At 49.6% G+C, this 26284-nt stretch overlaps 8 protein-coding genes across 9 annotated transcripts; 4 read left to right on the top strand and 4 right to left on the bottom strand.

Annotated features, from left to right (window-relative positions):
* Positions 1–212: 212 nt before the first annotated feature.
* Positions 213–3204, top strand: PV06_01170. 2 transcript variants are annotated; one of them, XM_016401761.1, is made up of 3 exons: positions 213–730; positions 818–1675; positions 1731–3204. In XM_016401761.1, the coding sequence occupies exons 1-3, from the start codon at positions 725–727 to the stop codon at positions 2658–2660; spliced, it is 1794 nt and encodes a 597-aa protein (XP_016268814.1). In that variant the 5' UTR covers positions 213–724; the 3' UTR covers positions 2661–3204. The 2 variants fall into 2 exon arrangements, with proteins under 2 accessions (XP_016268814.1, XP_016268815.1); XM_016401762.1 differs by having other exon boundaries at positions 213–1675.
* A 226-nt stretch (positions 3205–3430) lies between these two features.
* On the top strand, positions 3431–5758 carry PV06_01169 (uncharacterized protein). Its single transcript, XM_016401760.1, has 2 exons — positions 3431–4014; positions 4094–5758. Exons 1-2 carry the CDS (start codon positions 3573–3575, stop codon positions 5485–5487), a joined length of 1836 nt encoding a protein of 611 aa, XP_016268813.1. The 5' UTR covers positions 3431–3572; the 3' UTR covers positions 5488–5758.
* Positions 5586–7120, bottom strand: PV06_01168 (uncharacterized protein; the record flags this gene model as incomplete). The annotated part of the gene is made up of 2 exons (XM_016401759.1): positions 5586–6915; positions 6973–7120. The coding sequence occupies 2 exons, from the start codon at positions 7118–7120 to the stop codon at positions 5966–5968; spliced, it is 1098 nt and encodes a 365-aa protein (XP_016268812.1). The 3' UTR covers positions 5586–5965.
* A 233-nt stretch (positions 7121–7353) lies between these two features.
* Positions 7354–9936, bottom strand: PV06_01167 (uncharacterized protein). Its single transcript, XM_016401758.1, has 3 exons — positions 8330–9936; positions 7900–8279; positions 7354–7836 (listed from the first exon to the last, which is right to left on the bottom strand). The coding sequence occupies exons 1-3, from the start codon at positions 9432–9434 to the stop codon at positions 7771–7773; spliced, it is 1551 nt and encodes a 516-aa protein (XP_016268811.1). The 5' UTR covers positions 9435–9936; the 3' UTR covers positions 7354–7770.
* A 167-nt stretch (positions 9937–10103) lies between these two features.
* On the bottom strand, positions 10104–11411 carry PV06_01166 (uncharacterized protein). Its single transcript, XM_016401757.1, has 4 exons — positions 11159–11411; positions 10727–11111; positions 10513–10662; positions 10104–10461 (listed from the first exon to the last, which is right to left on the bottom strand). The coding sequence occupies exons 1-4, from the start codon at positions 11229–11231 to the stop codon at positions 10212–10214; spliced, it is 858 nt and encodes a 285-aa protein (XP_016268810.1). The 5' UTR covers positions 11232–11411; the 3' UTR covers positions 10104–10211.
* A 1421-nt stretch (positions 11412–12832) lies between these two features.
* On the top strand, positions 12833–15257 carry PV06_01165 (uncharacterized protein; the record flags this gene model as incomplete). Its single annotated transcript, XM_016401756.1, has 5 exons — positions 12833–12982; positions 13031–14004; positions 14061–14101; positions 14217–14453; positions 14545–15257. The coding sequence occupies 5 exons, from the start codon at positions 12833–12835 to the stop codon at positions 15219–15221; spliced, it is 2079 nt and encodes a 692-aa protein (XP_016268809.1). The 3' UTR covers positions 15222–15257.
* A 464-nt stretch (positions 15258–15721) lies between these two features.
* On the top strand, positions 15722–17558 carry PV06_01164 (uncharacterized protein; the record flags this gene model as incomplete). The annotated part of the gene is made up of 1 exon (XM_016401755.1): positions 15722–17558. The coding sequence occupies one exon, from the start codon at positions 15722–15724 to the stop codon at positions 17150–17152; it is 1431 nt and encodes a 476-aa protein (XP_016268808.1). The 3' UTR covers positions 17153–17558.
* A 4067-nt stretch (positions 17559–21625) lies between these two features.
* Positions 21626–25352, bottom strand: PV06_01163 (uncharacterized protein). Its single transcript, XM_016401754.1, has 3 exons — positions 24171–25352; positions 24088–24115; positions 21626–24024 (listed from the first exon to the last, which is right to left on the bottom strand). The coding sequence occupies exons 1-3, from the start codon at positions 24477–24479 to the stop codon at positions 21998–22000; spliced, it is 2364 nt and encodes a 787-aa protein (XP_016268807.1). The 5' UTR covers positions 24480–25352; the 3' UTR covers positions 21626–21997.
* Positions 25353–26284: the final 932 nt, after the last annotated feature.

The following is a 26284-nucleotide window of genomic DNA, read 5'->3' as shown; positions in this document are numbered from 1 at the left end:
CAACAATATTAGTTGTAGCTATCCGGGCTAAAAGCCAGACTGTTTACTTGTGGCGACTTGAGCCTTGAATGCGTGGCTTGGTCCATGAACTATGGAGGTCACAGCAAACAAAAAGGTTGATTCTCGGTACTGAGATTGGAGTGAGGTATAATCAAGCTGAGACGTAAGGTATTTATGTAAATTCTCCCGCTCCTCGGTCGTGGAAATGCTGCGAGGACACATCTTTACCAGCTACACGGTTTACACCCCCGTCCAGACTTCGCGGTCCGTCACGTGAAATCTTTGCCTCGCTCACCATCGCAGAGACGCACACACGAGTGTACAGGACAGTGGTGGACAGTGCGGTGACAACACCTGTGGAATTCCGTTCGTCAGCTGGGTCTTTTACAAGCACCTGGCCCTGCAATCTTGTCAAAGGAGGAGTGCAGCGACGAATCCGTGAGCTGATACGGTCGTGTTGCGGTTTTGCCGAAACGGCAACCCTGCAATCACCTCCCCTTTGTCTGCGCCAGACTCCCGTTTTTGTCCACCTCAGACACACCCGATCTCGAATCCGGTCGCAACTGATCTCCTCCACCACACAAGCTTCGATCACTCTCGTTTCAATCTGTGACTGCGCATATGCGCCTGCTCTAGATCCCGAAAAAGAAACACCACCATCATCGCCTCCTCCCTCCGTTGCCTTTTTTTTTCTCAGGCCACTGCGGGGCATCGTGAATGCGCCATGAAGGTAATGTCCACACACTCTCCTGCACGTATGCGCATTCTTGTCTGGACCTGTGAATACTGATTCGTTCCTTGTGCCCCCCTCCTCCAGGCCATTCGCCGATCTCTCAAGAGCGACAAGGAATCTAGGCACGCACCCTCGCTTTCCATCACACCCAAGACCATCCAGGCACTGCCCCCGAAGAAGGTCATCAAGGCGCTGTATGACTATGCGCCCCAGAATGGCAACGGACAAGAGCTGGCATTTCACAAGGGCGATTTCTTCCATGTTCTGAGCCGTGAAGACGATACCGAGTGGTACGAGGCGTGCAACCCGCTCATCCCGTCTGCCAGGGGCTTGGTCCCTGTCGCTTTCTTCGAGGTCGTGGGCAAACAACAGCGCCAGAGTGGTAACTCACTGTCGTCCCCCGGAGAACGAGCAGAGAGCCATGATTCGGGCTTCTCGGAGAAGGGTTCGACTCACTCTGGACACATGAGGTCAGAGTCCACCGCTACCGCGAGGCCGCCGACGCATATGAGAGGTGCAAGCATGATTGGCAAGGCCGGGGGTGCCATGGTCTATGGCGTGGTGCAATATGATTTCAATGCGGAAAGACCGGACGAGCTGGACGCGAAAGCCGGTGAGGCGATCATCGTGGTGGCCCAGTCAAACCCAGAGTGGTTTGTCGCAAAGCCGATAGGGCGGCTTGGAGGGCCAGGTCTGATTCCAGTTTCGTTCGTGGACATCAAAGACACCGCGACGATGGCGTCGGTTCCAGATCCGCTCGAGGCCGTCCGCAAGGCTGGCGTCCCCAAAGTGGAGGAATGGAAGAAATTCGCGGCGGAATATAAGAACAACAGCATCAGTTTGGGCAAGTTTTCCAGCCCAGAAGCTCAAATGTCGGCCGACATGGCAAGAATGAGTCTACAAAACGGTGGCTCCCAGCAGTCTCTTGCAAGCAATACCTACGTAAGTTGGGCCCTGGCAAGACCTTGCCTACGGCACTCATGCTAACAGCCAGCAGTCTCAAGGTTCAGGTCCCAGAACCTCACAACAGCCACAAATTCCTTTGGCGCCAATGAGTGCCTCGGTGCCCAGATACTGTTTTGATAATGACATGTATTGGTATATCATCGAGTGTCAGATGGAGGATGGGCGATGGTGGGAACTGTCAAGATACTATGCCGATTTCTACGACTTCCAGATTGCACTGCTGGAAATGTTTCCTGAAGAAGCGGGCAACAAGGGGAAGCCTCGTACGTTACCGTTCATGCCGGGACCCGTTGCCCATGTCACAGATGCGATCTCCAACGGGCGACGCCAGAATCTTGATGAGTACATCAAGAAGATTGTCGCCATGCCCAGCCACATCTCGAAGAGCATGTTGGTAAGAAATTTGTTCAAACCGAGACCAGGCCAGGATTTCGAAATCGACCCAAGCGCCCTCGGCGAAGATTATCGGCTTTCTGAAGGATCTCAGCAGTCGCTACAGGGACTTTCGAGGGTTTCCACAAATCAGCAACCCACAGGTACAGGTTATGGTGGAATGGCTATGCCCAACTCTTCTCGATCATCGCAACAACGTCCACCTCCACCCATGACAGCTGGCCCTGGCATGGCTCTCGGAGGTCCTCCCTTCCTTCATTCACAAGCAAGCAACTTGACACAAGCATCCACCTCTTCGAGCATGAGAGCAGGAAATGCCAGTGGCCCAATGAAAGTTAAGGTATTCTTCCAAGACGACATCATCGCCATTCGCGTCCCGCAAGATATTGCATTCGCTGCCCTAAAAGAAAGACTGGTAGAACGACTTAAACTCAACGACGGCGTTGTCATTCACTACAAGGACGAGCTCAGCAACAGTATGTTAGAACTTGAGAATGATGACAATCTGGACGAGGCTCTACAGCGGAATCCCAAACTTACATTACATGTCAACTATGCTGCGGGTTGAGCTACAACTGCCAGAACGGCTGTATTGCAATCTTGAGCTTTTGTTTCAGACCCTGGTCTCAATGCTAGACACGCAGGATCCGGGTGCCCTTGCCCTTCTTTGGCTTCGATAAATGGGAGGGAACAGGGCAACCTGATGAGCAATGTTTTTATAATGTGGTCATGTCAAGGCGCACGGAATCGGTTGAAATCTTGAGGAAGACGGTTTTCGTCTCTCATACGTGGTGTACTTGTCGCAACAAAAAGCTCGCAAAAGAATTATGGACTCTTCCCGCCGTGCAAACCCAGGTGCTATCGTTGGATGAGAAGGGGCTTTTGTCACTACTACAAGGAACTGGCTATTGGGCGGATTCACGTTGCGTGCGCTGATGGTATATCCCGAGGATGGTTCACGAGGATATTGGTCCTTTTGAGGGGGGTTTGGATCGCTTTTGCTGTCGTTGAAGGGAGAGCGAGTGATTTAGATTCAACGATTATAGCTCTTAGTCTCTGCGTCTTATAAGGAGTGAGATGAATTGTCATATCATATTCCTTTACCTCTTAAACACCTAGCTATGATACTTGGTCTCTTTCTACAATCTCAGGCAACCGGCAATTCTTTTCTTCTTTACATACCTGAGTAGGTTGAGGTTGGATTCTGGACTGCAGACCCACGACTTCGGGCCCAAGATTTTTGGCCGACATTCACCGAGGCTGCCCGAGCATTTGGGGGACTTTGTCATCGGATGCGGTCCCGATGTATCTTCGCTTTCTTTGCTCGAAATCAGCTTCGTGCAGTTAATTTTCTTTTTTGCTTGTTTTGTCATTATTGTTTGTTGCGTTTCCCTCCAGCGCATAGAGTGTTACTGTTGCCATTGCTATTGCTCTAGCTGCTCCCCGTGTCTCTCTGTGTGCGATCCACGACGACACAACAATGAAAGCTACTCCGGCGGCGGTGCGTCCGCGTCCAGGAGACGCCTTCAAGGCGCACGAGTACCTCCGAGCTATCTTTTCTCCCCGTGCGACAGTAGGTAGACCGAGGACGATATGCACGGATTGTCTGAGGACGTTGAGGCACCGTCGCAGCAACAACAGCAGCAGCAGCAGCAGCCGGAGACGTGTTGCCAACTTTGACAAATCCAACAACCTCAAATTCGAGCGCCGAGGTGTGTGTACTTTTGGACAGCCGACGAGACCACAAACAATATCGTCGGGTCGAGCGATTCGGCCTCATCGGCCAAACATAACCTCCTCAAACCAGTTCCCGAGACGGCACGACCTTGCGACAGTCGCCGGGGCAAGCCCGCGAGGCCCTCTGGAGGAATATGACGAGCGAGTACAGACGAAAAGGCTGCGCGATGATGAACATCAGAGATGTAGGTTTGGAAATTTCGCCCCGCGCGGTGTGGTATGCGCGGCAAAGTGCTGACGTTTTTGTGTCTTTGGGAATTGTAGCGTTGATCGAGCATCTACAAGATTTGCACGACACTCTACGAGACTACACCCCTCCGCAAGTGGTACACCCCGAGATCGACGATCTACAACCCCAGAAAAAGAGCCTGTTCGGGTCCTTGTTCGGAGGTGCGAAGAAGAAGAAGGCGATCGGCGAGATTCCAGAAGACCTCCCCAAGGGCCTGTACATGTACGGCGACGTCGGGTCGGGGAAGACCATGTTGATGGACCTGTTCTACGAAACGCTCCCGCCCAACATGACGTCGAAACTGCGCATCCATTTCCACAACTTCATGCAGGACGTGCACAAGAGGCTGCACAAGGTCCGCATGCAGTACGGCAACGACTTTGACGCGGTGCCGTTCGTGGCCGCCGACCTGGCCGAGACCGCCCAGGTGTTGTGCTTCGACGAGTTCCAGTGCACCGACGTCGCGGACGCCATGATCCTGCGGAGGCTGCTGGAGTCGCTCATGTCCCACGGCGTCGTCTTGGTGACGACGTCGAACCGACACCCGGACGACCTGTACAAGAACGGCATCCAGCGGCAGTCGTTCATCCCGTGCATCAATCTACTGAAGAACAAACTCAAGGTCATCAACTTGGACTCCCAGACGGACTATCGCAAACTCCCGCGGCCGCCGTCCGGTGTGTACCATCACCCGCTCGACCGTGCGGCCGTTTCGCACGCCAAGAAGTGGTTCAATTTCCTGGGTGACCCGGAAAACGACCCTCCGCACCCGACCACCATCACGGTCTGGGGCCGCGAGGTCGAAATCCCGGAGGCGTCGGGACGTGCCGCCAAGTTCACCTTCCACGACCTCATCGGACGAGCCACGGGCGCGGCGGATTACATCGAGATGATGCGCAGTTTCGACGCCTTCATCGTGACCGACGTCCCGGGCATGACGCACCGTGAGCGAGACTGGGCTAGACGGTTCATCACCTTTATCGACGCCGTTTACGAGTCGCACGCCAAGCTCGTCTTGACCACGGCCGTACCCCTGTCGCAGCTGTTCTTGAGCAAGACGGAACTCGACGAGAGTCTGGAGAGCGTGACGAAGAAAGTGGACAAGGACGACAAGTCTGTGGACAAGCATGACAAGAAGGTGGCGGAGCATACAAAGGCCTCGGACACGGAAGGTGAAGGGGCCGACGTTGACGACGTGATGAGGAACCTGATGGACGATCTGGGAATGAGCATGAGTATGCTCAAGCAGAGTAGTTTGTTCAGTGGCGACGAGGAGAGGTTCGCTTTCGCCAGGGCTCTAAGTCGGTTGAGTGAGATGGGTAGTCAGGAGTGGGTGGAGCGTGGGATGGGACTGGAGAAGCGTGGTGGGTTGAATGAGAAGGAGGGTTGGCAGAGGGTGAGATCCAGATGGAGGGAAGATAGTTTGTGAGGGTTTGAAGACTGGAGGTTATCTAGACCTGACTATCTTGACTTCATGCCGAGAGCCACACATGTTTTGAATGCATTTAGCCATGATGATGGTGGTGGTGGTGCATTTGATAGGGGTACCCACCTTTGCATACTCTATCTGGAGCACTGAGTGACCTCTTTTTCTTTTTGTCGTGTGGTGAGTGAGAATATTCATGCCAGTACCGAGGGAAAGGGGCTAGGACTAGCAAATGAAGAAGTTCCAAACCCGATCAGGATATTATTTGACTTGATGGCACAGACTCGAATGATGAGTCCGATTCTTTGTTCCTCCCCCCTTTTTTGGTCTCGACGTACCTATACGGAGTATGTTTTGTTCTTAAGAGCGCGCCGCGAGTGAAAGCCGTGACCCTGTATTTAAATCTACAATACCCATGTAGACCGAATCACCAAACCCATAATAATCTCATAAACATGACTTTCATCGTTTCTGGGTCTCATCATTTCACACCGACAGCTCTTAAAAAGATGTCACGGTGATGTTCTTCGACGATACCCTTGACTAGCTCGGCCATACTTTCCACCTCGACGATTTTATTCCTACCGTGCGTGAAGGGCCATTCGCCGTCATCTGCGGCAGAAACATTTTGCTTCCGTTTGAGTTTTGTCGGTTTGGTGGTGTCGTCGACGATCTCGATCGTGTTTGATGACGAAAAAAGGCCATTCGTAGCCTCATCCGAATCGTAACGTTTTGAAAAAGCTTGCCAGTTCAAACTTTTCAGTTCCTTGACGTGCGAATCGACCAAGTCACGAGGACCAGAAAAGATAAAGACACCGGGGTACCCGGGTTTGGTCATTCCTGATATTGTTGCCGTTGTGGTGGTGTTCGAGTTCGAGTTCGAGTTCACAACAGAAGGTGACAAGGCCAGTTTCCTCTTGGAAGTGGCGAGAAGATGATGGAGCCATATGATGACAGTCTTTGATGGTGGTGAGAGCTTCAATTCTGGTGTACCATTTCCACCCGTGTCCACACCGTCGTCGTCGTTGTTATTGTTGTTGTTGTTGTTGTTGTTGTTGTTGTTGTTGTTGTTGTTGTTGTTGTTGTTGTTGTTGTTGTTGTTGTTGTTGTTGTTGTTGTTGTCGTCGTCGTGGTCTCGATCGGTGATCGTCTCGGAAGAGGAATCAATATGATTTGGATTTGCGGTGGAAGAAGAGCCAGACACTCGAGAGTCGGACGACGACAATGATACGACCCCCTCAAACGTGGCAAGAATCTGATCCAAAACCTCGACACCCCCTTCTAGATTGAGCTCCGCAATCGCTCGACGTGTGGAATCCCTCACGTCTCGTTTGGTACCGTCGCATGCAGAAATCAATTCCGGGACACCACCACCACCACCGTCGTCCGGATAGGTACTTGGAAGACGTAAAACCAAAACCCCCCCGCTGCCTGTCGTCGGGTCGTTGGCGTCTGTCCGTTTGGACCGTATAGGCTGTGAATACTGACCCATTATTCTGTACGTCAATTCGAGACTCTTGCGGTTGAACGTCACCGAGTCGGGATACATTGCTTCCAAAAGAGAAATTTCGGCTGCCAGACGGTCCGACGAGGACGGGGTCGATTCATTCGTCGTCGTCGTCGTCGTCGTCGTCATTGTTGCCCTGTAATTTAGTTTGGATTCAATTTCTAGTCTTGTCGACGAGAGAGGAAAATATCGACATGAAAACCGTCGTGATGTTGCCGAATATTTTTATTGCCGCCCCCAGTCTCAGCCTCGCCGATATAAAACTTGGGCCATTTCCTCGCTCGTACTCTACGGTATTGGCCTACAAGTTCGTCACATCAAAACGGAGCCGGATTATTTGAAAATACAGAGTGTGATCAAATGTCTTGTCTCATTCGTGATTCTCTCATCTTCCAATCTGCCCGATTGCCGTAGTAAAAGATGCACACACAATTATACCAAAGACCTCTAAGTAAAAAAACCTATTCTTAGAATCTATGGATCAAAACTCGATTCCTCTTTCTTGTTGCCCCTCGAGGTTGATGTTTGTTTGGCTGCGGACCAATTCCTATGGTTCGCCCAATACCAAATACATTCGTTCACTCATCCCTGCTCACCATCAAGTCAAAATAGTTCGTCAAGAGTGGAATCGTGAGCGTCACCACGGAAGGAAGAAACCTCCCGAGCTGACGGAATCAAATGCGATGTGTATCCTGATTTGAAGCCAGTTCTTCTCATAGACCATGTCCGATCTGTTGTGTGCGTAACCTTCGACCCGGCTGCCGCGTGTCGTTCTTCTTTCAGAGGTCCTCCTTGAGTTGTTGAATCTTGTGATAAATGTCTTTCAAGACGTCTTCTTTGCCGACCTAAACAGAACCAAAATCGTTAGAACGATTGGCCCAAAAGTTCGACCAGAAATTCAAGGTTACCTTTATTTGATAGCCCGTTGGCTTGCCCTCTTCTAATCCAGTCAGGTGCATTGTTCTGCCTGTTGGCTCTTTCCCGTCGTGTGTTCCAACGTTCATGTCTTTGAAAACTGGCGTATTTAGAACGAGACGATGCACACCATCAGTTCTCATGATGATACGAGCTTTACGCTCGACGGTAGAAAAGTCGTCCTTCTCGCCCGCTTCGACATCTTTTTCACCTTCGTTTTTCTCGTCTTCACTTGTATCGCCCAGAGCTTTGCGTTCATATCGAATGTTAATTTTGAACACGCCAACTCCACGCTCTTTCCATTCCTTTTCGAAATGATAAAGCTTCGCTCTGCATGTGAAAATGGTGTCTTCCTCTTCTTCACCAGTCGCGACTGCATTCAATTAGCTCTGATCATCGAGACATAGAGATCATGCTGCTTACCGTCTTGTTCCTTAAACCTAGGATCTTGGGGGGCATCCACAGCAGATGCTTCATCATTTCCTGCACCATCGTTGTCACTTCCTTCGTCGACATCGTCATGTGTCGGCGAGAAAGGTTTGGGTTTACCGAAAGTACCAGCTGCACCAGCAGGAGCCGCGAAAGACGAGCCGCCTGATCCAAACGGTTTCGGGGCACCAAAGCTTCCACCAAATCCAGCCTTAGCACCAAATCCACCAACTGAGCCAAAACCAGATGAGGATTTACTTGCAAAAGGAGATGGGGTACCAAAACTGCTTCCACCGCCACCTCCACCTCCACCAAAGCCACCGCTTGCTTTCGCCGTTGAGCCCACTGAGCCAAACGGAGATTTCTCAGAAGATGCAAAAGCAGAAAGACCTGAAGATGCGAATGCCGATGTTGTGGTGGCCTTCTCTAGCTGTGACGTAGACTCGGCCTCGGAAGATGGTGATTTGACCGGTTTGAAAGAACCAAATGGAGAGGCTGTGCTTGTATTGGCGAAACCAGAGGAGGAAGATGTTTGCTCTTTCGATTGATCCTTAGCAGTGAGGGCTGAGGTGGTCGTCTTACTTGTTTCTGCGGACTTGTCTGCAGCTGTGGACTCCTCTTCGTGATCCTTGGACGGTGCTATAACAAGGACTCCGGGACCACCGGGTGATTTTTGTGCCTCAGCATCGCTCTCTTCTTGGACCGGGCTTGCAACATCAGAGAGTTTGTCTAGTCCTTGGACTTCATCAGTGCCGGAGACTTCTCTCGATCGCATCCTCTTGTGCTGGCCTTTCTTCGGTAGTGGAGGACCACCGTTTTCGACTCCTGCTGGTGAGTCTTCTGCTTGCAGGTCTTCAAACGATCGTTTTTTGGACGGTCGCCCTCTAGACCCGTTCTCAACAACCGTCTCGGAGACAGGATCAGTTGTGGTTGCCTCGCCTGACTGTTGATCGTCGCCTTTAGCGATGGTTGTCTGTTTCAACTTCTCCCGTGTAGTCTTTTCTTCTCTTTCGCCATCCGAGCTGTTGTCGTGAGGTGCTAAATCCTCTTCGGCTTTTGAATGTTCGGTGGGAGGAATAGTGTCGTTGTTTGAAGCCATATTGTTTGCCGAAGCCGGTGACGCGACTTGGATCTTGATCTCGTAGCGCTTGCGCCTCTGTACTCGTCACTTGGCTCTCCTCGATCCTACACCCGGCAGTACTCTCAGTGCCAATGAACTGTATTGTCGGGTGTCAAAACTGTTTAACCTGATGGTTACGTTGCGCTCGATTCGGTTTCCCGCAGAAGAAAATGGCTGGGCGCAGTATCCCTGACTCGATGCGTCTATTGCTGTTGCCGTCGCCCACGCTACAAGGAGAGTATTGTTCAAAAATTTGTGAGAGACGTGTGGTCAGAATGCATACGCACTTCACTTGGGATTGACGTGGGAAGTTTGAGGGCAGGTGAGGCAGTGAAGAGCGCCTGCGGTTCAATAGGCTGATAGACAAGGGTTACGGCGAAGGCGACTACTGGGACGATCGTAATGGTCGAGGCTCGTCGATAGATATAGATATGAGAAGACAGGGGGCACAAATGGAAATGGCAATCGACATCGAGTGAAGGGTTTGTTCCCAAGTTGACATGAGTGTGTGATAGTCGCTGATTGATTGCGGTTCGGGCTCAGGCTTCAGGCTCCGCACAATCAAATTCGCCCAATATAATAACACCAACACCCCGCTCGACAACAAGGAACGATTGCATCAGACCACGGGATATAAGAGGGACAGAGCGTGTTTCAAGTCGATTTGTGCATCATTCTGGTATACCATCATTGTGTTACAGCCATAAAACATTACATAGAGCCCAATGGCCTAGGCTAGGTCTATTGCCCGCACGATTAACTGATGAAGCAGAGACACCCGAGCCCAACGTAGAATACAAACAAAGGATACACGCTCAGTGCGACGCGATTCTTGACCACTCCAGATCCACCTAAGATACTGACTCCTGCTGCTAATGACCATGCCACGAGCACAATATAGATTGGAACCCTTGCGATCATGGGTAAGCCCAACGCACTGAGCAAAGCAGCAATTGTCAGAGGAAACAATGTATACCCGATGAGCGACACGGATTGCATGAACGAACTAAGATAAAATGTTAGAAATAATCCTCGACCAGTATTTTTGAAGACTCACATGTTACCGCCCAGCAACTTGATCTGGAGAGTAACCACAGCCTCGCCAATCCAGACCAAAGAGAAGACTCCAGAGAAGATCAGATCGCTTTGGCCCTCCTTGTGCATCGAAAGGAAGACGCTCAACAGCAAGCAGAAGATTAGGGGACCCCTAGGTCTTTGTTAGAACAAGGCTACCACGCACTTGAAAAGTACAAGAACGAGGATGGACGTACCATAGATCCCAGTCTCGAAGGCCGTCGCTCATTCCTCCTTGTAGAATACCGTCTGCATCTGGCCAACGGCCTACTAGACCTCGAAGATCTCGTCCAAAGCCCTGACTTTCGGCGTCTCCCATACCACTACCCTGTCGTTGTAGTATGCCTCCTAGCAAATATTTAGGCCACAGCACCTGCTTCATTTTCTCCCATACGGCGAAGAGATCTCGAGATACGGTGTCCCATACGCTCTCATCTATAGTATTCTGAGGCGCTCGCCTGTCCTCGCCGGGTATTCTTGAGGTCAAATAATTTTGATTTAGGGGTGCGCTTGAAGAGGATTGGATGTTGCCTGTCAGCGGAGCTCGATCGGAAGTTGTTGCAGGTTCATCGGGTTCGACTTCTATAGACCGTCAGTAATGCTCATACTGAGCCGGTATGGCCGCGCACCTTCATTGAGAAAGTCATCGTCGAGTACCGCGTGGTCGTCGTCGTAGGGATCGTTAGACATTCCGCTGGCCATTCTGTAAAGGTGGCCTAGTGTGCTGGTAGAAGTTTTAACGGAATCGGGATCTATGCACCGCTCAATTCTGATGACAATGATGAACGAAAGACTCGAAGGACCGTGGGATCGGGAGAGAACTGGACACGTTGTGAAAGAAGGATGTAGCTACATGTGCAATGGCAGCCGTCAAGATAGTAATTTGGTGCTACAGTTGCCGTACGCCATGCATGTGTAGGGCTGAAGGACGCGTTGGATGAGTTGCTGCTTTACCAGATCGAGGACATTGTCTAACGATTTCTGTACAAGTGCAAAGAAACCTGGTCATGTACAGCCACCGAGAACGTCTTTGAACTGCTTCATGTCATTGATCTTTCCTCAATTCACGTCGACTGGATTATTGTCTAACTGCTCATATAAACCTTGATCATCGGCTCAATGTCACAGTAAGTACACAAGCCGGAAGGCTTTCTACCAGGAAAGAATAACCTTCTTTGAAGAGTATTCTCAACACAACTCATCTAGAGTTGAGTCAGGCTGGTTCGAGCTTCCAGTTTTAGGTTACGTCTTCTCGGGATATCATCTGCTTTGCAAGACCTGTGATCATTCTAGAAACATATTGGCCAACTACAGAATCAGGCACCTTTCTCTTAAGCAAAGTGGCATGATCTGCCCGTCAGACTCTCATTATAGCGGAGTCAGCATATCCACAAAATGTGCTGTATATGTGCGATCAGGCGCCGGTCTGTAGTCCACACGAGATTCGAGCACTCAAGGTGATCTATCGTCGCTTGGAAAACAGTGACCCAAAAGATCGCTCGTGCTAGGATGCATTTCCCGAGCACTACTTTGGAGGACAGGGCAGCTCCGAAGACTCTACTGAAACCGGACGAAAGAGAATCAACGCCTGAAGTTGTTGTTATAGTTCTGAAGTGGTGACATGCCGCAGGCCAAAATGATGTATAACCTCGAGATTCTTCCGTTGTGGCGAATGAACGATTCTCTTCGTCAACCACAACGAAAAACACCTTGGTGATGACCAACAAGCTAGTTGGCATTCAACAGGGAGAGGCACCCCAATAAAGTGCGATGTCAGGAAGTACTATTGGGCAAGTTTCACGTCACATACCACATTTTCACTCATCAGAGCACAATAGTCGGCTTGTGACCCTGGTCAGACAACGTGTTACACTGTGAGTTCACACGCGACTGCATTCTCTAACATGGTTTATCTCCTCCATGGGACTGCTATAAGGGTGGGTAAAGAGTGCATGGTCTGAATCAGAACCAGCGTATCTATCCGATGCAGATGGAAGTCCCGTTCTCCAACCCCGAACCCCAGAATCTCCTTTTGACCGCCCACATCTTTCGGAAGTTACTCAGCCCTTCCGATATCCCCCAAACTCATCCGATCCGAAATGCTCATTCGTCTTGTAGCATTTAGCGGCTGGTGTTCTAGTATGCATAATGCCAGCTCATAAATAGCTTGACAAATGCTTCAAACGTCTTTGGTCGTTTCAAAAACAAGTGCAGGCTCTGTCATCGTTTCTGAGCATCCTTGAATACGCCGGTCGCTGAACGAGGCCTCACGTAACAAACACTTGCTTTTAGATCTCTGAAACATGGTGGCTCCGAACGAGACAGTGAACGGCGTGCAGCCCGAAAAGGTCGATGTCCTTATCGTGGGCGCCGGACCAGCTGGACTCATGATGGCCGAGTGGATGGCTAAATGCGGCATCAAAACCAGAATATGCGACAAGCGTGGCACCAAGGTATGCATGCATATTCGGATTTTTGCTGCCACTAACATAACCTCTCAGATCTTCAATGGCCAGGCCGACGGCCTCCAGTGCCGTACATTAGAGATATTCGACTCTTTTGGGTTTGGTCACCGGGCCTGGATCGAATCAAATCATATGCTGGAAATTTGCCTTTGGAACCCGGACAAGGACGGCATCATTCGTCGAAGCGACAGAATACCCGACACAATCCCTGGAATCAGTCGGTTTCAACAAGTCGTTCTCCACCAAGGTCGTATTGAGCGATTCTTTCTCGATTCGATAGAGTCGTGCAGCGATATCCGGGTCGAACGAGGTGTCATGCCATCTAAGCTCGAACTCAACCAGACCCTTGTAGAGGACAATGATGCGTACCCAATAACGGTCACTCTACGACACCTCAGCGAGGAAGAAGCCACCCCCCAGCAACAAACTGGGACCTCGACAAACGGAACTTCAGTCATGGACGGACTTTTCCGAAGCAATATCGCACCTGACGATACACAAGATCTCCTAAATGATTCTGCTCACCTGAATGGCAAAGCAAATACCGAAGAAGTGATTCAGGCAAAGTACGTACTAGGCGCTGATGGGGCTCATTCCTGGGTACGTAACCAGCTAGGTTTTAAGCTGGAGGGCGAATCGACAGACTACATCTGGGGAGTTCTCGACATAGTCCCTATTACCGACTTCCCGGATATCAGAATGCGTTGTGCCATCCATTCCGCCAGCGCTGGGAGTGTGATGGTGATTCCGCGCGAGAACAAACTTGTCCGTCTGTATATCCAACTTACGACAACGGAGAAGATCGGTGATAGTGCTGGTGCTAGAGTCGATAGATCCAAAATCACTCCCCAGACCATCTTGCAGGCCGCGCAACGCATCATCGCACCCTATAAACTCGACTATCGCAAACTCGACTGGTGGACTGCTTACCAGATCGGACAACGGGTCGGAACACAATTCTCTTCCCACGAGAGAATATTCCTTGCCGGAGACGCGGTACATACTCACAGGTAAGATGTTGGAGGAGTCGCCGGGTTACTTCTTGTGCTAACACACGCATCACCAGTCCCAAAGCAGGCCAAGGAATGAATGTTAGCATGCAAGATGGTGAGTTCTTTGGGTTTCTCGTCTTTCTTCACTTCTCTGTGTCTGCTGGGGATGGCAGCAATTCGTGCGGTAGTTGATGGTATTGAATAACCGACTGACTGTACTCCTTGCACAGCGTACAATCTAGGATGGAAAGTCGCCAATGTCGTCAAGGGCATAGCAAGCCGCGATATCTTGAAGACCTACCAATCAGAAAGACGTCGAATCGCACAGGACTTGATTGCGTTCGATCATAGATTTTCTCGTCTCTTCTCCGGCCGACCGGCGAAAGACGTCATGGACGAGGAAGGGATTAGTATTCAGGAGTTTAAGAATGCATTTGAGAAAGGAAATATGTTTGCGAGTGGGATCGGTAAGTGGATATTCTGTGTACCCATTCCACCTTTTGGGCTTCCAAGGCGAGAGTCAGAACTCGTGGGCTAATACATCAACCTGGTCTATAGCCGTCGACTACGGGTCAAGCCTCATCGTTGCAAAACAAGGCAACTCCACAGACCAAGGTGACGGAACGGATGTTGGCGTACACAACCCAGACTACCAAGTCCTGTCGATACCGACCCTTGCGACCAAGGTCGAAGTCGGCAAACGCATCCCCAGCCACAAAATCCTCAACCAGTCCGACGCCCGGCCTTCCCACCTTCATGAACTTCTCAGATCGAACGGTCGGTGGCGCATCATCACATTCGCCGGCGACATCAGAGACCCTGTCCAGGCAGCCAAATTGAAGAACGTTGGCACAAAGCTCGCCGCGCCAAACTCGTTCCTGAAACGATTCACACCCAGCGGAGGACGGTACGACGATGTATTCGAAGTTCTGGCCATCCACAACGCTCCGAGAACACAAGTCTCGTTCTTTGATTTTCCAGAAGTTTACAGAAACTTCGACGAGATAGAAGGGTGGGATTATTGGAAGATTTTCGTCGACGGTCAGTCTTACCACGAAGGGCACGGACAGATCTATGAGAATCTTGGAATCGGTCCAGCCGGATGCTCTGTCGTGCTTAGACCTGATCAGTACGTATCTTACGTCGGCCCTATGGACGCATATGATGAGCTGGATAAGTTCTTTTCTGGGTTCATGGTAACGCAAGAGAAAGGGAAGAAAGTGGTTTTGTCGTAGGTTAGCTATTTGACAATTGTAGACTTGTCACATAAGAGGGATTTTGGCTCGATCTTGCTGGTCGGAGAAAACAGACCGATCGGTCAGACTAAATTCCAATTGTTGATAAGGAAAATGTAAGCCTCGTCACATTGCAGAGAAAAGCAGGACGGGGAAGGGAGATGGAGATGGAGATGACGGCCAGATGAGAGCAGAGGGCGATAGGTGTCGTTAAAGCGGCCAGACAAAGATAAGGTGGCTTACGTATGTTGGGCTCAACCAGTATTTTTATAACATTCCAGGTTGACCGCTTCATACATTCTTCCAATCGTGAGCATCTTTATCGCACTGGAAATACTCCGTGTTTGTGATTGACGATGCGGTGACACACACTCCCCTATCAGAGAGCAGTAGCAAACAGCTTCTTCTGGTTTGACCATGTTTCCGTACAACAAGTGACTCCAAAGGACGAGAAGAGAAAAAAAAGAGGCAAGGTCACAGGAAATCGATACTTTTTCACAATGGGTTCCAATTCACTAGCTGGGTCACTCTATGTGTCCCATCTACTGTCAATGTGGAATGCTCGAGGCTTCGAGTTCGGAGCAGTTCTCTTTCTGGCCACCGTCTACCCCGGGACGCTTCTGCCCATGTCGATATATGCACTTGTCCGTGCTCTGGCGGCCATTACATTCTCACCGAGCATAGGGAATTTCATCGATTCCAATAACCGTCTGAGCACCATTCGCATTTCCATCCTCGGGCAAAGAGCCAGTGTGGCTGCCTCGTGTGCCGCCTTTGCCCTTTTATTCCAGGCAAAGGAAGCACTTTCAAAGCCTATACTGGCATTGCTGCTTGTCTTGCTTATTGTGTTGGCATGCGTGGAGAAATTATGCTCCATAATGAACACTGTCGCAGTGGAAAGAGACTGGGTGGTTGTTATCGCTGGGGGAGATGACTCTGAACTTCAAACACTCAATGCGCAAATGAGACGTATCGACCTCTTTTGCAAACTCGTCTCGCCGCTGTCGATAGCCTTGTTGCATGGGTGGTCACCCAGTATCGCGGTATGGTCGACTCTGTTCACCAATGCACTCTCTGTCGGTATCGAGTATTTTCTCATCGCAAGGGTCTTTTATCAAGTTCCTGCACTCGCTGATGATGGCGGCGGACAAGGTCAAGAAGAATCCGAATTGATCTCACCGGAAGAAGCACAATCAGAATCTCGATCGAAGTTCGCACGATGCGGCGGCTTTGTCGTTGACTCGGCTAGAATTTATGTTCGACAAACAGCATTCCTACCTTCACTTGCCTTGTCTGTCCTATACCTTACTGTGCTGTCTTTTTCTGGTCAAATGACGACTTACCTTCTCGCTCTTCCGACCCCACAGATTACATCAACGACAGTAGGACTCCTCAGAACAGCTTCGGCCATTTCAGAAATCTCCTCGACATTCCTGGCACCCAGAGTCATGTCCAGGATCGGCCCAGTGCGCGCAGGTATCTGGTTTTTGTCATGGCAGATGCTTTGGTTGACTTGTGCCGTTGGGGCCCTTTGGATGGGGGTGTTGGGATCACCCTACGCCATCACGGCAATATTCATCGCCGGAGTCATCATGTCCAGGCTCGGTCTTTGGTCATTCGACCTCTGCGCCCAGTTGATCATCCAAGAATCCATCACACCGTCCCACCGCGGCTCGTTTTCTTCGGTTGAGATGTCGGTGCAGAATTTCTTCGAACTCTGTACTTTTGCAACCACCATTGTATTTCCGAAACCTGATCTATTTCGATACCCTGCGGTCATTTCGTTAGTGGCAGTTTATTCTTCCGCCGCATTATTCGCTAAATTCGTTCGCGATCGCCGTGGACATCTTTTGCATATGCCGACTTGTCTCAAGATCGGCAGGGATCGAGACGGACACCGATATCAATCCTTGTCAACGGAAATGCAGTGACGTTGAGGGGAGGCTTGGCTCTTTTGGAAATCCGTTGACTCGGGATGTTATGAGTGAGTACTCCAGAGAGGGTCGCTCTGATGTCTCAAGGGGCAGGAATACACCGCATACTTCGGATGAGATGTCAACCCTTGCACTCGTTACGCTCTACCATCCTGTTCAAGAACCGAAAATTAGGATCCCTGGCAATTTGGTAGCTAGCTTAGCATTATTCTCCACCTGTGTCACGGACACGCAGCATATGGTCATGCACTTCTTCATCTAAATTTGAAGACGAGGACCTGTCAGCCCCAGGGATGTTTTTGTTTCGATGTGGACGAAGTCGGTAGTTTCGAGTTCTGGTCGGGCCGAAAAACCACTCCAACGTGCATGCATATGCATATGTATTAATGTACACTCTATTTCCAATGCGCGTCAACCACCAAATAATGGTGGTTTCATCTCTTCATGGCTTACACATCGGATGCGCATTTCCTTTATCCGAAAAAGTGTGGATGGTAAGGTATGTCCAACCAGAAGATGAGATGCACTGTGGTAGCATCCACACAGACAGCAAGTCCTGTCAATCACCCCTTCTGAGTAGGCGTTACGGGGGGACGACACCACCACCGCCACCACAACCTCAAGCAGGCAGCCTCCCTCGGCACACCATCAGCAAGCCACTGACTGATATCGGTTTTGTCTTGGTGGTGGTCATGGATGACAATCTCTCCCACACTGTTTTGGACTCGGGTAATAATCTCCTATCACTGCAATGCAGTATGCCGTATGGACCTGGGGTACAAGTAGGAGCACTTCTGATCAACACTTGCCATTCTTGTTGCTAGTCCGAGTGACAGAGCTGATAAGGTTTTGTTGCGGCCTGTCATCGTCTAACAATAACGGACGGGGCCACTCGATCCAAGGAGAAAAGAACTCGGACAGACGTTCATCAGACTTTGCTGCCGTCATATGCAGAGGTACGGAGTAAGGTAGTGTTGAGATAGGGTGAATGTTTGAGGGGAATGCCCACCATGGATTCTGGACATTGGACATTGGGACTAGACTGGTCTGGGCCATTCTAGGAGAGGTGGGGGGGGGATACCTTTTGTTCTTTTGACGGTAGAAAAGAGATAGAGAGAGAGAGAGAGAGATGGCGGTCCATCACGCCGATGAGAGTTCTAGGTCAGGCCTAGCCCGTACAAAGAAAAAATTGCGCATCGCCGGAAGATCGCCTAGTTTGTGATGTATCAACAACAAGACCAATTGATCCTAGGACTTACGGGAGAACTCGTACTCTCCGTACATCGTCATTTGTTTCTCGCGACACTTGACGACTTGGGAAAGACTTGAGAAATCCGTCATATCACGTACGGATGGTAAGCCTCCAAACGATTTGCAGAGGGTGCTTGTACTAGGGTTGCGTAGATCGGGGTTTGCAAAGCGGTGTACGGGGGATATTGATCGTCAATCCCCCTTACCTACTACTATACTCCGTAGTACAACGAAGTGATTCTTCTTGTCTTCTGATACTCCGTAGACGGAGGTACTATTTCGTCCGTTTACTTTTCAAAAAGGGGAAACGGAGAACGAATACGAGAAGCAGTTTTTTTGTTGTTTTTTGTTTCCTCTGATCTTTTTACCAATCTCCCGTGTCTCACATTGATTTCATTTATCGAGATGGCACTGATAAAAGGTACCTAGGACCCGGAGTATGGTGTTTGGTATAGGGGGAGATACGAACGAAATCGGTGTTAGTCTCCGTATGCGATATCTACTGAAAATCAAAACACTGTCCACATACTTCCCGTACCTACTCCGTACTTTCCGGACGGAGTATAACTCCTCTTCTTTTCACTCCCGCCCCCTCCCCCCCCTGGCGAATGGAAGTAGCCGTGAGGGATCGTTTGGGGGCACGGACGGAGAATATTGTTGATACAGTATCTTTGTTTTACACGGGTTGTACGTAAATAATTGTCATGACACGAGCATTTGATTGATCCGTCGTACGGGAGTGGTTTCTGGATCGATCAAAATCATCAACCCAGTCAAAAACAAGAAAAAGGAGGGGGGGGAGAGGAACTTTTGTGTTTCTCGAACGGAGAGAAATACATACGGAAGTACGGAGTACTAGCATAACTCGTGGGTTGTATGTAAAAAACCCACTCCATTCTTATAGTTATTAATACTCCATACTGTGAGGGTAAAAAGTTACAACTGACCACATCTCTGCTTTTGCTTTTGTTTACTTTTTGCCTTGGTAGACGACTTCTTGTACAGATGGATCATGGTTTATCATTTCCAAAAAAAGATATCCCAACTCGTATAGACAGATTACTGTACGGAGGATTTTTTCTTTTCTCTTCTTTTTTTTCTTTTTCTTGGGAAGGAGTTACCAACCTTGCCTCATTCAGCAAAATAGGCACTTCCCGTCAAATGGTCCCCTTCCTCTCGTAAAACCTGTACGGAGTACAAGACCCGGCGAATGGTTCTTGGATAGCGTCTACCTAACGGAGAACGGAAGTACATAATAATGCCACGGAGTACCTATGTATGTACTCCGTACAGTAGAAACTAATATAAACCAAGAAATCTAGACAACTTTGTACGAAGTACGGAGTAGAGTATTTTTTTTTCTCCTTCTCTCCCTCTCTCTCATCACTTATTTAATTACCCCCCTTTTATTTTAATTGCTCCGTAATACAACCAACTATTACTGTAGTCAATGGACTACGGAAGTACTCTTTATTAGTTTACTCGGTACCTCGTACACTAGGAGAGTTCATTGCTTTTGTTTACATTAGTTTCTATGTACAGAGTGCTCGGTACTTTTTTTTTTTTACAAATGTCCTAGTCATGGCCTCAAAGTCCATGGTGATCATTTTTGCCTGCCTTGTTCCAATACTCCATGACTCCAATGACCAAAACCCATCTGGGTTTTTTGGTACTCCGTACTATCCGGAGTACTCTTTGTTTTTTTTTTCAAATGCGGGATACTTGATGCGGAGTTGTCGTGTTTCTATTTTCGTCCTTTATTTCGGTCAAAGTCGTGGCCAATCTCTCCCCGTGTTGTCCTGTTTCTCTTTTTGTTTACTCCATACTATGGCGTAGATGAAAGAGAAAAAGACGTAGAAGGGGGACCGGCCTGGTGCTCCGACGCTCACAGAGATTCATGTTCTCTAGACACCTCCCACCAGACGACGTTACTGTTGAGCCCAGAAAAGCCACAGAGAGAAAAAAGAGACAACACTGTACTGTTAAAAAGGGGGGGGGGGGAAAGAAAAAGAGAAAGAAAGCACGGAGCATGAGTCTGGACATATGGACGGGGTAGGTCTTCTTTGCCACTCTGCCCATCTCAACTGGATCCTCAACGGAACATATCGTGACCGTGAAAAACCCCCCTCCCAATAGCTAAAGAGATTTTAGAGTATCTGGATACTATGTACTGTAAAGCCTCGAAGTGGGGTATTTTATTCCGTAACTTCGTGCCGTCAACCCCCCCCCCTCTCTCTCACACACAAAAAAAGAGGTTCCCATGTTCAATACAATACAACCACGACGGTCCACCGCCATGTTTCTACTGTACAGTACAGTATCTTCTTATCCTGATCCACTCTGATGAGGATACAGTACCCATCATCATCATCCTCCTTCTCCTCCTCCTCCCCCCTAACAATCTTCGGTGCCCCGCCACAGTACGAGTATGCGTGTCCACTTTCAATAATATCCTTTCTACTCGTAGGGTAGTACAGAAGTGGTGAATCAGAAATCACTTCTTCAAAGGAGAAAAAAATAGTAAACGCGAAAAGGACGAATACACCAAAAAAGTACTCCGTGATAATTCCGTGTCCCGTCTCTCAATCGTACTTGGTATTTTTAATAATCATTCCACCTTGATGTCTGTCACTGGGGTTTCATATTTTCTTCGTTTTCGTTTTCGTTTTCGTTTTCGTTTTCGTTTTCGTTTTCGTTTTCGTTTTCGTTTTCGTTTTCGTTTTCGTTTTCGTTTTCGTTTTCGTTTTCGTGTTCGTCGTCGTTTTGGGACTAACGCCCCCTCGCGTTTCCCTTCCTCCCTGGGTATGTACCCTCCCTACTCCAGTCGAAACCTTACAGTAGGTACTTATCACACTAATAACACCGTGCGGACAAGACGGGACCGTCAAAAAGACCGACTATTACGGAGTACGAAGCTAGCTAAAAAGGCAAATCCCGAGGTGACTACTCGGTACATACTTCGTAGACCAATGGTTACTGATCTACTAGGGGCTTTGTTTCCTCTCTTCCCTCTAGTGTAACCCTCAATGTTGTATACTGCCAGCAGTCTCGAGGAAGAGCAAGAACGGGAAAAAAGGAAAAAAGAGAAGGAAAAAAAAAGCCCAACACGACCTCGTCTAGATCTCGAATCGTATACTTTGGACTCGGATACTCTTGGGGATACACCGGATTAAAACACATGTTCACAATTCAAGTCTTTCGTGTTTCAAAAAGAAACATCTTCCATTAATTGACCAAGGTAACTAAAACATACTCCTCCGTAGAGAGACGAAAGTAAGATATAAAACAAAAGAGATACGAAAAGGGATATCACACTCAAAAAACTTTCTTGTTTGTTTTGACATTGACATTGGCATCGGCATTCGAGGGTTTTTGTTTTGGCGTGGAAACAAAAGATAAACAAGGTTGTCTCGTGCTTTTTCTTTTCGTTCGTTCGTTCGTGCATTCATAGTCATGTCGTTCAATATTTCGTGACTCGTCACATAGAACTGAGGTCGTGAACTTCTCAGAATTCTCTCTTCGTAAAAAAGAGAGAGAGTTCTAATGTATGACTTTGTAGATGGACAGGTGGTGGCAACTTCCGGCATCATCTCACGATGATGAGTTCCCTCGTTTCAAAATCCCCTGTTGTTGTTGTTGTTGCTGCGGCGGCTGCTGCTGTCGTTGATTACTACCACCACCACCCCCTTTGGTATCTCCACCAAAACTGATGCTGGTAGGACTTGTACTGATGGTACTCGATCGTTCGGCACTTTCGTCGCTCAATGGACTAAAGTTGTTGATGTCACTCTCTGTGGTCGAATGGGTCCGAATGTCCATCTTTGCAAAAATTGCCTTCAAATCTCGGACGTTTGTGAGTGACTCTACCGCCGTCACGGTGTCACTCCCTTGTCTCTCGTTGACCACTCTTCGAATTTCCGTCAACATCGGTACGTTGCCTTCGTTGTTGGGGAGCCACCAATCTTCAACCTCGTCGTTGTCGTCACCACCACCGCTAGCAAGGTCGCGTGACAACCCCCACATTTCGGCCATCTTGCGTCGAAATGTAGGTGGGAAAATGTAACCTTGTCTCTCGACCGCGGCAAGTTTCCTCCTGGCCCACATGGTATGTTTGGCGTCCTTGTTGAGGAAGACGAGCGCAATCCCCAAACTGGCATGCATCCCGAGGACCGCCCCGTTCGGGGCTTCCGGCCACCGTTCGATGGCTTCGTAGATTCGGCACACTTCCAAACTCACGGTTTCCTGTTCAGGCGGTATGGGCTGCCGGAGGAGAAGTGCGGTTTGGGATTTTTGCATCAGCTCAATGCCGTACCAATCGAGCCACATGAAGTTCAACGGCCACAAAGCGCCTTTGAAGAGCCCGCCTGGCGTGTAAGGGTTGACAATGTCCTCTTCGGTCAGAGGTCGTTCTTGTGCCACGGGAAACTCCTTCACCCTGTAATATTCATCGTTGAAGGCCTGAATGTGACGCTTCATCTCGTCGAGTCTCTGCACGATGGTAGCATTTTCCTGGTTGAATTCTTCCACGCTGATCTCTCGCTTTGCGAAGCGGGCAAAAAGTGCAGCCATGTCCATGCCGAGGAGGCGGTTTGCGGCCACAAAATACGCCAATGTATCCTCGACGTCGACGTTGCTTTGCGCATCACCCGCTATCTGATCGTGGTACCATTTAGAGTTTGCCTCGAACCACAACCGATCGAGTCGAGTCTCGCTACCAGCCATCAGTCCACTAATCACGTCCAGACGAGCGTACCAGCTGAAGATTCGTCGTCCGAGATCGGTCTCCATCATCGTATCGTGGGTGTACAATTCTTTCACCATACTGTGGGCCGCTTTGTGATGCCCAACAAGGTTGACCCAGTCCCCAAGATACTCCTCAAAAGTTGCCAATTGTAGCACGGTCAACAGGGTTGCGGGAGTGACTTTGGCATTCTTTTCCAAGGATTTTCTGAGCATCGATAGCGACTTGGAGTGGTAATTAAGAAAGTGTGACAACTTGGGGTTCGGTTGTTGCAACTCATAGTGATAAGCTGCAAATCCCACAACAGCATAAAGCAGAGGCTCATAAGTCAAGGCTAAATCGATCATCTCGCTATGCACAAAGTCTGTCGGATCCAGCTTGTAAAAATAGTGATAATACGTCATGTACTCCTGTTGAAATTGCAGATATTTCTGGAGATCGGGTTTGAAAGTTCTGATTTTGGCTTGTCGAGCCTGCATGTCTGCCGAGTTCGTCGTCGTGCGGACCGACGAGGCGGGTGTTTCATCTCTTGACCGTGGATCCGACAGGTCTGTTGACAAAGGACTTGTATGATCTTTGGCCGCTGGGGACATGTCCGACTTGACCTTTGGTTGTTTGCCGACCTGCCTGACGGATTGAGTGCTGTCTGTTCTCATGCGGGACAAAGACGGTCGGCCTCCTTTGGGTGAAGCAGGCATGTCTTCGTCGTCTTCGCTCTCGTCCTTGATCGTCGCTAGCCCAGACATGGCTTCGTCCTTTTGTTCTTGTTTGCCAGACTGATCCTTTGGACTCCGAGTCTTTTCGTGCCTGGAATGTTTCGAGGATGATGATGAGGTCGGTTGTGGAAACTCGCATTCGCGGCCACCCTTTCTACACCCTACAATTCGTTAGCTGCATTTTATAGCACTAAGAGGTTACCCATAAGTAGTGGAACACATACTATCACAGATGGGTCTTGTTTCATCGCACTGTTCGCAAAAGTCAGCTCAAATTTCGGCATGATAAAAGAAGAGTCATTTTCACCTTGACTCTTCTGCTGCGGCAAGTGAAGCAGCCACTTCGGGTTCTCCGATGTTTAACATTCGTGCTTTCTGTACTGGACCCTTGGTGACCACTCGGTCGCGGACCATACATGTTGGTTTCTTGATCGTAAACTTGGTCTGCGTTGTTCGGATTGTACCAGAAAGCAACCCCGTCAAAGTGTGTCGGAGGCCCAGTCAGGCGAGGATGGGGGAATCCTCCGTTGAAGGTGCCCGTTGGATAGACTGTAAAGTTCGGATCCATCATATTTGACATTGGCATGTTCATGCCATGGTCGTAAGGACCGCTCATGCCTAAACCAGTATGTCGCACAGACGTCCGTCCGCAAGACTCGATGTCACACGAGTCAATACGCCTAGAAATATTGAGGAGACAGATCGTTTCAAAGATAAGGTTCTGGGCGGCCAGGGCGTGGCTTCCGATAAACCCTGTGATGGCCAGTCGCCTGGGAAAGAAGGAGCAGCAGTGCTGATTCAGCTTTCTACAAAGAAGCAGGACAAGTCGTCGATTGTGAGGAAGACTCCGCTTGAAGTGGTGTAACAATGACCTTGACTCCCGTATACCTGTCTCAGTCCTGAACCACTGGATAATTCCCAATCTGCACTGTTTTTCGAAGGAAGCGGTCGATCTAGTCCATACCAAGATGATGATGAGCGAGAGAGTTGTCAGACGGCAGAGAGATGCAGTTTCGGTCGCTGGATCGAGATTGTTGGTATTATTTTGGCCGGGGCTGCAAAATCTTCCGAGGACGTTGTGGTGCCACTTGAATCCGGCGTAGCTTTTGCGTGGCTGGTGTATATCCAACAGAGGTGGAAAATCGATGGAGCGATGCGATAGACTTCTCGTTGACGAGAGAACTTCCAAATTCCCGCGCGGGAGGGGGATGTCGTGCTGTTAAAGAGGTGGAAATGCAATACGCTGGTACTGTCCTGTTCCCAACGACAATCAAGTTGGTACCGGTCGTAGGTTTGCAGAGGGAGCCACGCGATCGACAAAGCCCAGCAACAGCATCAACCCCAGTGTCGATGGCCCGAAGAGGGTGCGCGCATGAAGTCCTTGAACGGAAGAGGACTTTCACCGGCACACAGGCTGCCAAACGACGCACTGAACCTTTCGAAATAGGTACAGATTGCGATTGTACGACCAGAATCTGCGTTTTTTTGAGCGGATATGAAAAAGGTCAAGATTCAAAAGGTCGATTGGGGGGGTATCCCAAGGACCTCCAAGGGATCCGCAGAAGGACCATTGGACCATTGGACCGCAGAAGCGCTATGCCCATGGTGGTGGCTCTCGGGCACGACCAGGGTCGTTCGTCCATCCCAGGATGCCAACCGCTTTGGCTTGTCTGGAGTAGTGTCGTCAGACATTGATCACCCCCATGACCGGGGCCTGTCAGGATGATCCCACCGGCGATTGAAACACGGGCCTCTGGCTCTGGAAGCACCTGAAAGCAGAGGCTCCAAGCTTTGGCCATGCTTGGACCACACTACGTGGCCGAAAAATTGGCTGCCCTTCTCTCCCTCGTATCCGTACAGCATGTGCCCGTGTTTGCCCCATCGTGTCCGTGAGCCGCAATGTGAGGTTGGTCCGAAAATCTCAGCTAGCCCATCACACTACTATAGGAAGGCCCTCGTCCACAGGCGCCCATGGCCTTCCCTTAGCTTCCGGCCTCGACCTGCCACTTGAGGTCGAGTTCGACCGGCCCTGGCTTTTCACTGTCTTTTGCCACAAGCGTGAGCCCTTCGTCTAACGGGACGGCACCATGGTCCTGCATCCGTAGTAAAAAGTCTACAGTGGCTTGCTATTTGCCCTTCCTGGTCGTGCAGTTCGTTCCACCGTCACGATCTGAGGGAAGATGCGGGCCTTGGAGGAGGCAGACAGTCCAATTGAATCATCCCGACTCCGAAACTATAGACATATAGGAAATTGGCTTGGACGGAATCGACTGTGTCACCCGTCGACGCCCGGAGATATGGCTACATTCGTTCTTGTAAATGCCCATTATGGCATCCGTTTAGTGATAAGATCCTTTTGCTCGTTGCAAGGCCTTATTAGGGAGCCTGAAGTCGTGCTAATACTGTAGACATCTGGACTTC

The sequence above is a fragment of the Exophiala oligosperma genome (genome assembly GCF_000835515.1).
Source record: "Exophiala oligosperma strain CBS 72588 unplaced genomic scaffold supercont1.1, whole genome shotgun sequence".
In the NCBI taxonomy this organism is placed as follows: Eukaryota; Fungi; Ascomycota; class Eurotiomycetes; order Chaetothyriales; family Herpotrichiellaceae; genus Exophiala; species Exophiala oligosperma.
This window is presented reverse-complemented; position numbering and strand designations above follow the sequence as displayed.

Bases quoted from the DNA above. Each gene is read 5' to 3' on its own strand.
- PV06_01167 (XM_016401758.1), bottom strand. From the start codon at position 9,434: ATGGCTTCAAACAACGACACTATTCCTCCCACCGAACATTCAAAAGCC. The intron at 8,280-8,329 runs GTAAGCAGCATG...AATTGAATGCAG, and splicing joins TAGGTTTAAGGAACAAGACG to TCGCGACTGGTGAAGAAGAG. The intron at 7,837-7,899 runs GTAACCTTGAAT...GGTTCTGTTTAG, and splicing joins CAACGGGCTATCAAATAAAG to GTCGGCAAAGAAGACGTCTT.
- PV06_01169 (XM_016401760.1), top strand. From the start codon at position 3,573: ATGAAAGCTACTCCGGCGGCGGTGCGTCCGCGTCCAGGAGACGCCTTC. The intron at 4,015-4,093 runs GTAGGTTTGGAA...TGGGAATTGTAG, and splicing joins CGATGATGAACATCAGAGAT to CGTTGATCGAGCATCTACAA.
- PV06_01163 (XM_016401754.1), bottom strand. From the start codon at position 24,479: ATGAGCGGTCCTTACGACCATGGCATGAACATGCCAATGTCAAATATG. The intron at 24,116-24,170 runs GTGAAAATGACT...TTTTGCGAACAG, and splicing joins GCCGCAGCAGAAGAGTCAAG to TGCGATGAAACAAGACCCAT. The intron at 24,025-24,087 runs GTATGTGTTCCA...AACGAATTGTAG, and splicing joins AACAAGACCCATCTGTGATA to GGTGTAGAAAGGGTGGCCGC.
- PV06_01166 (XM_016401757.1), bottom strand. From the start codon at position 11,231: ATGGCCAGCGGAATGTCTAACGATCCCTACGACGACGACCACGCGGTA. The intron at 10,663-10,726 runs GTACGTCCATCC...ACAAAGACCTAG, and splicing joins CTTCGAGACTGGGATCTATG to GGGTCCCCTAATCTTCTGCT. The intron at 10,462-10,512 runs GTGAGTCTTCAA...ATTTTATCTTAG, and splicing joins AAGTTGCTGGGCGGTAACAT to TTCGTTCATGCAATCCGTGT.
- PV06_01170 (XM_016401761.1), top strand. The intron at 1,676-1,730 runs GTAAGTTGGGCC...AACAGCCAGCAG, and splicing joins CTCTTGCAAGCAATACCTAC to TCTCAAGGTTCAGGTCCCAG.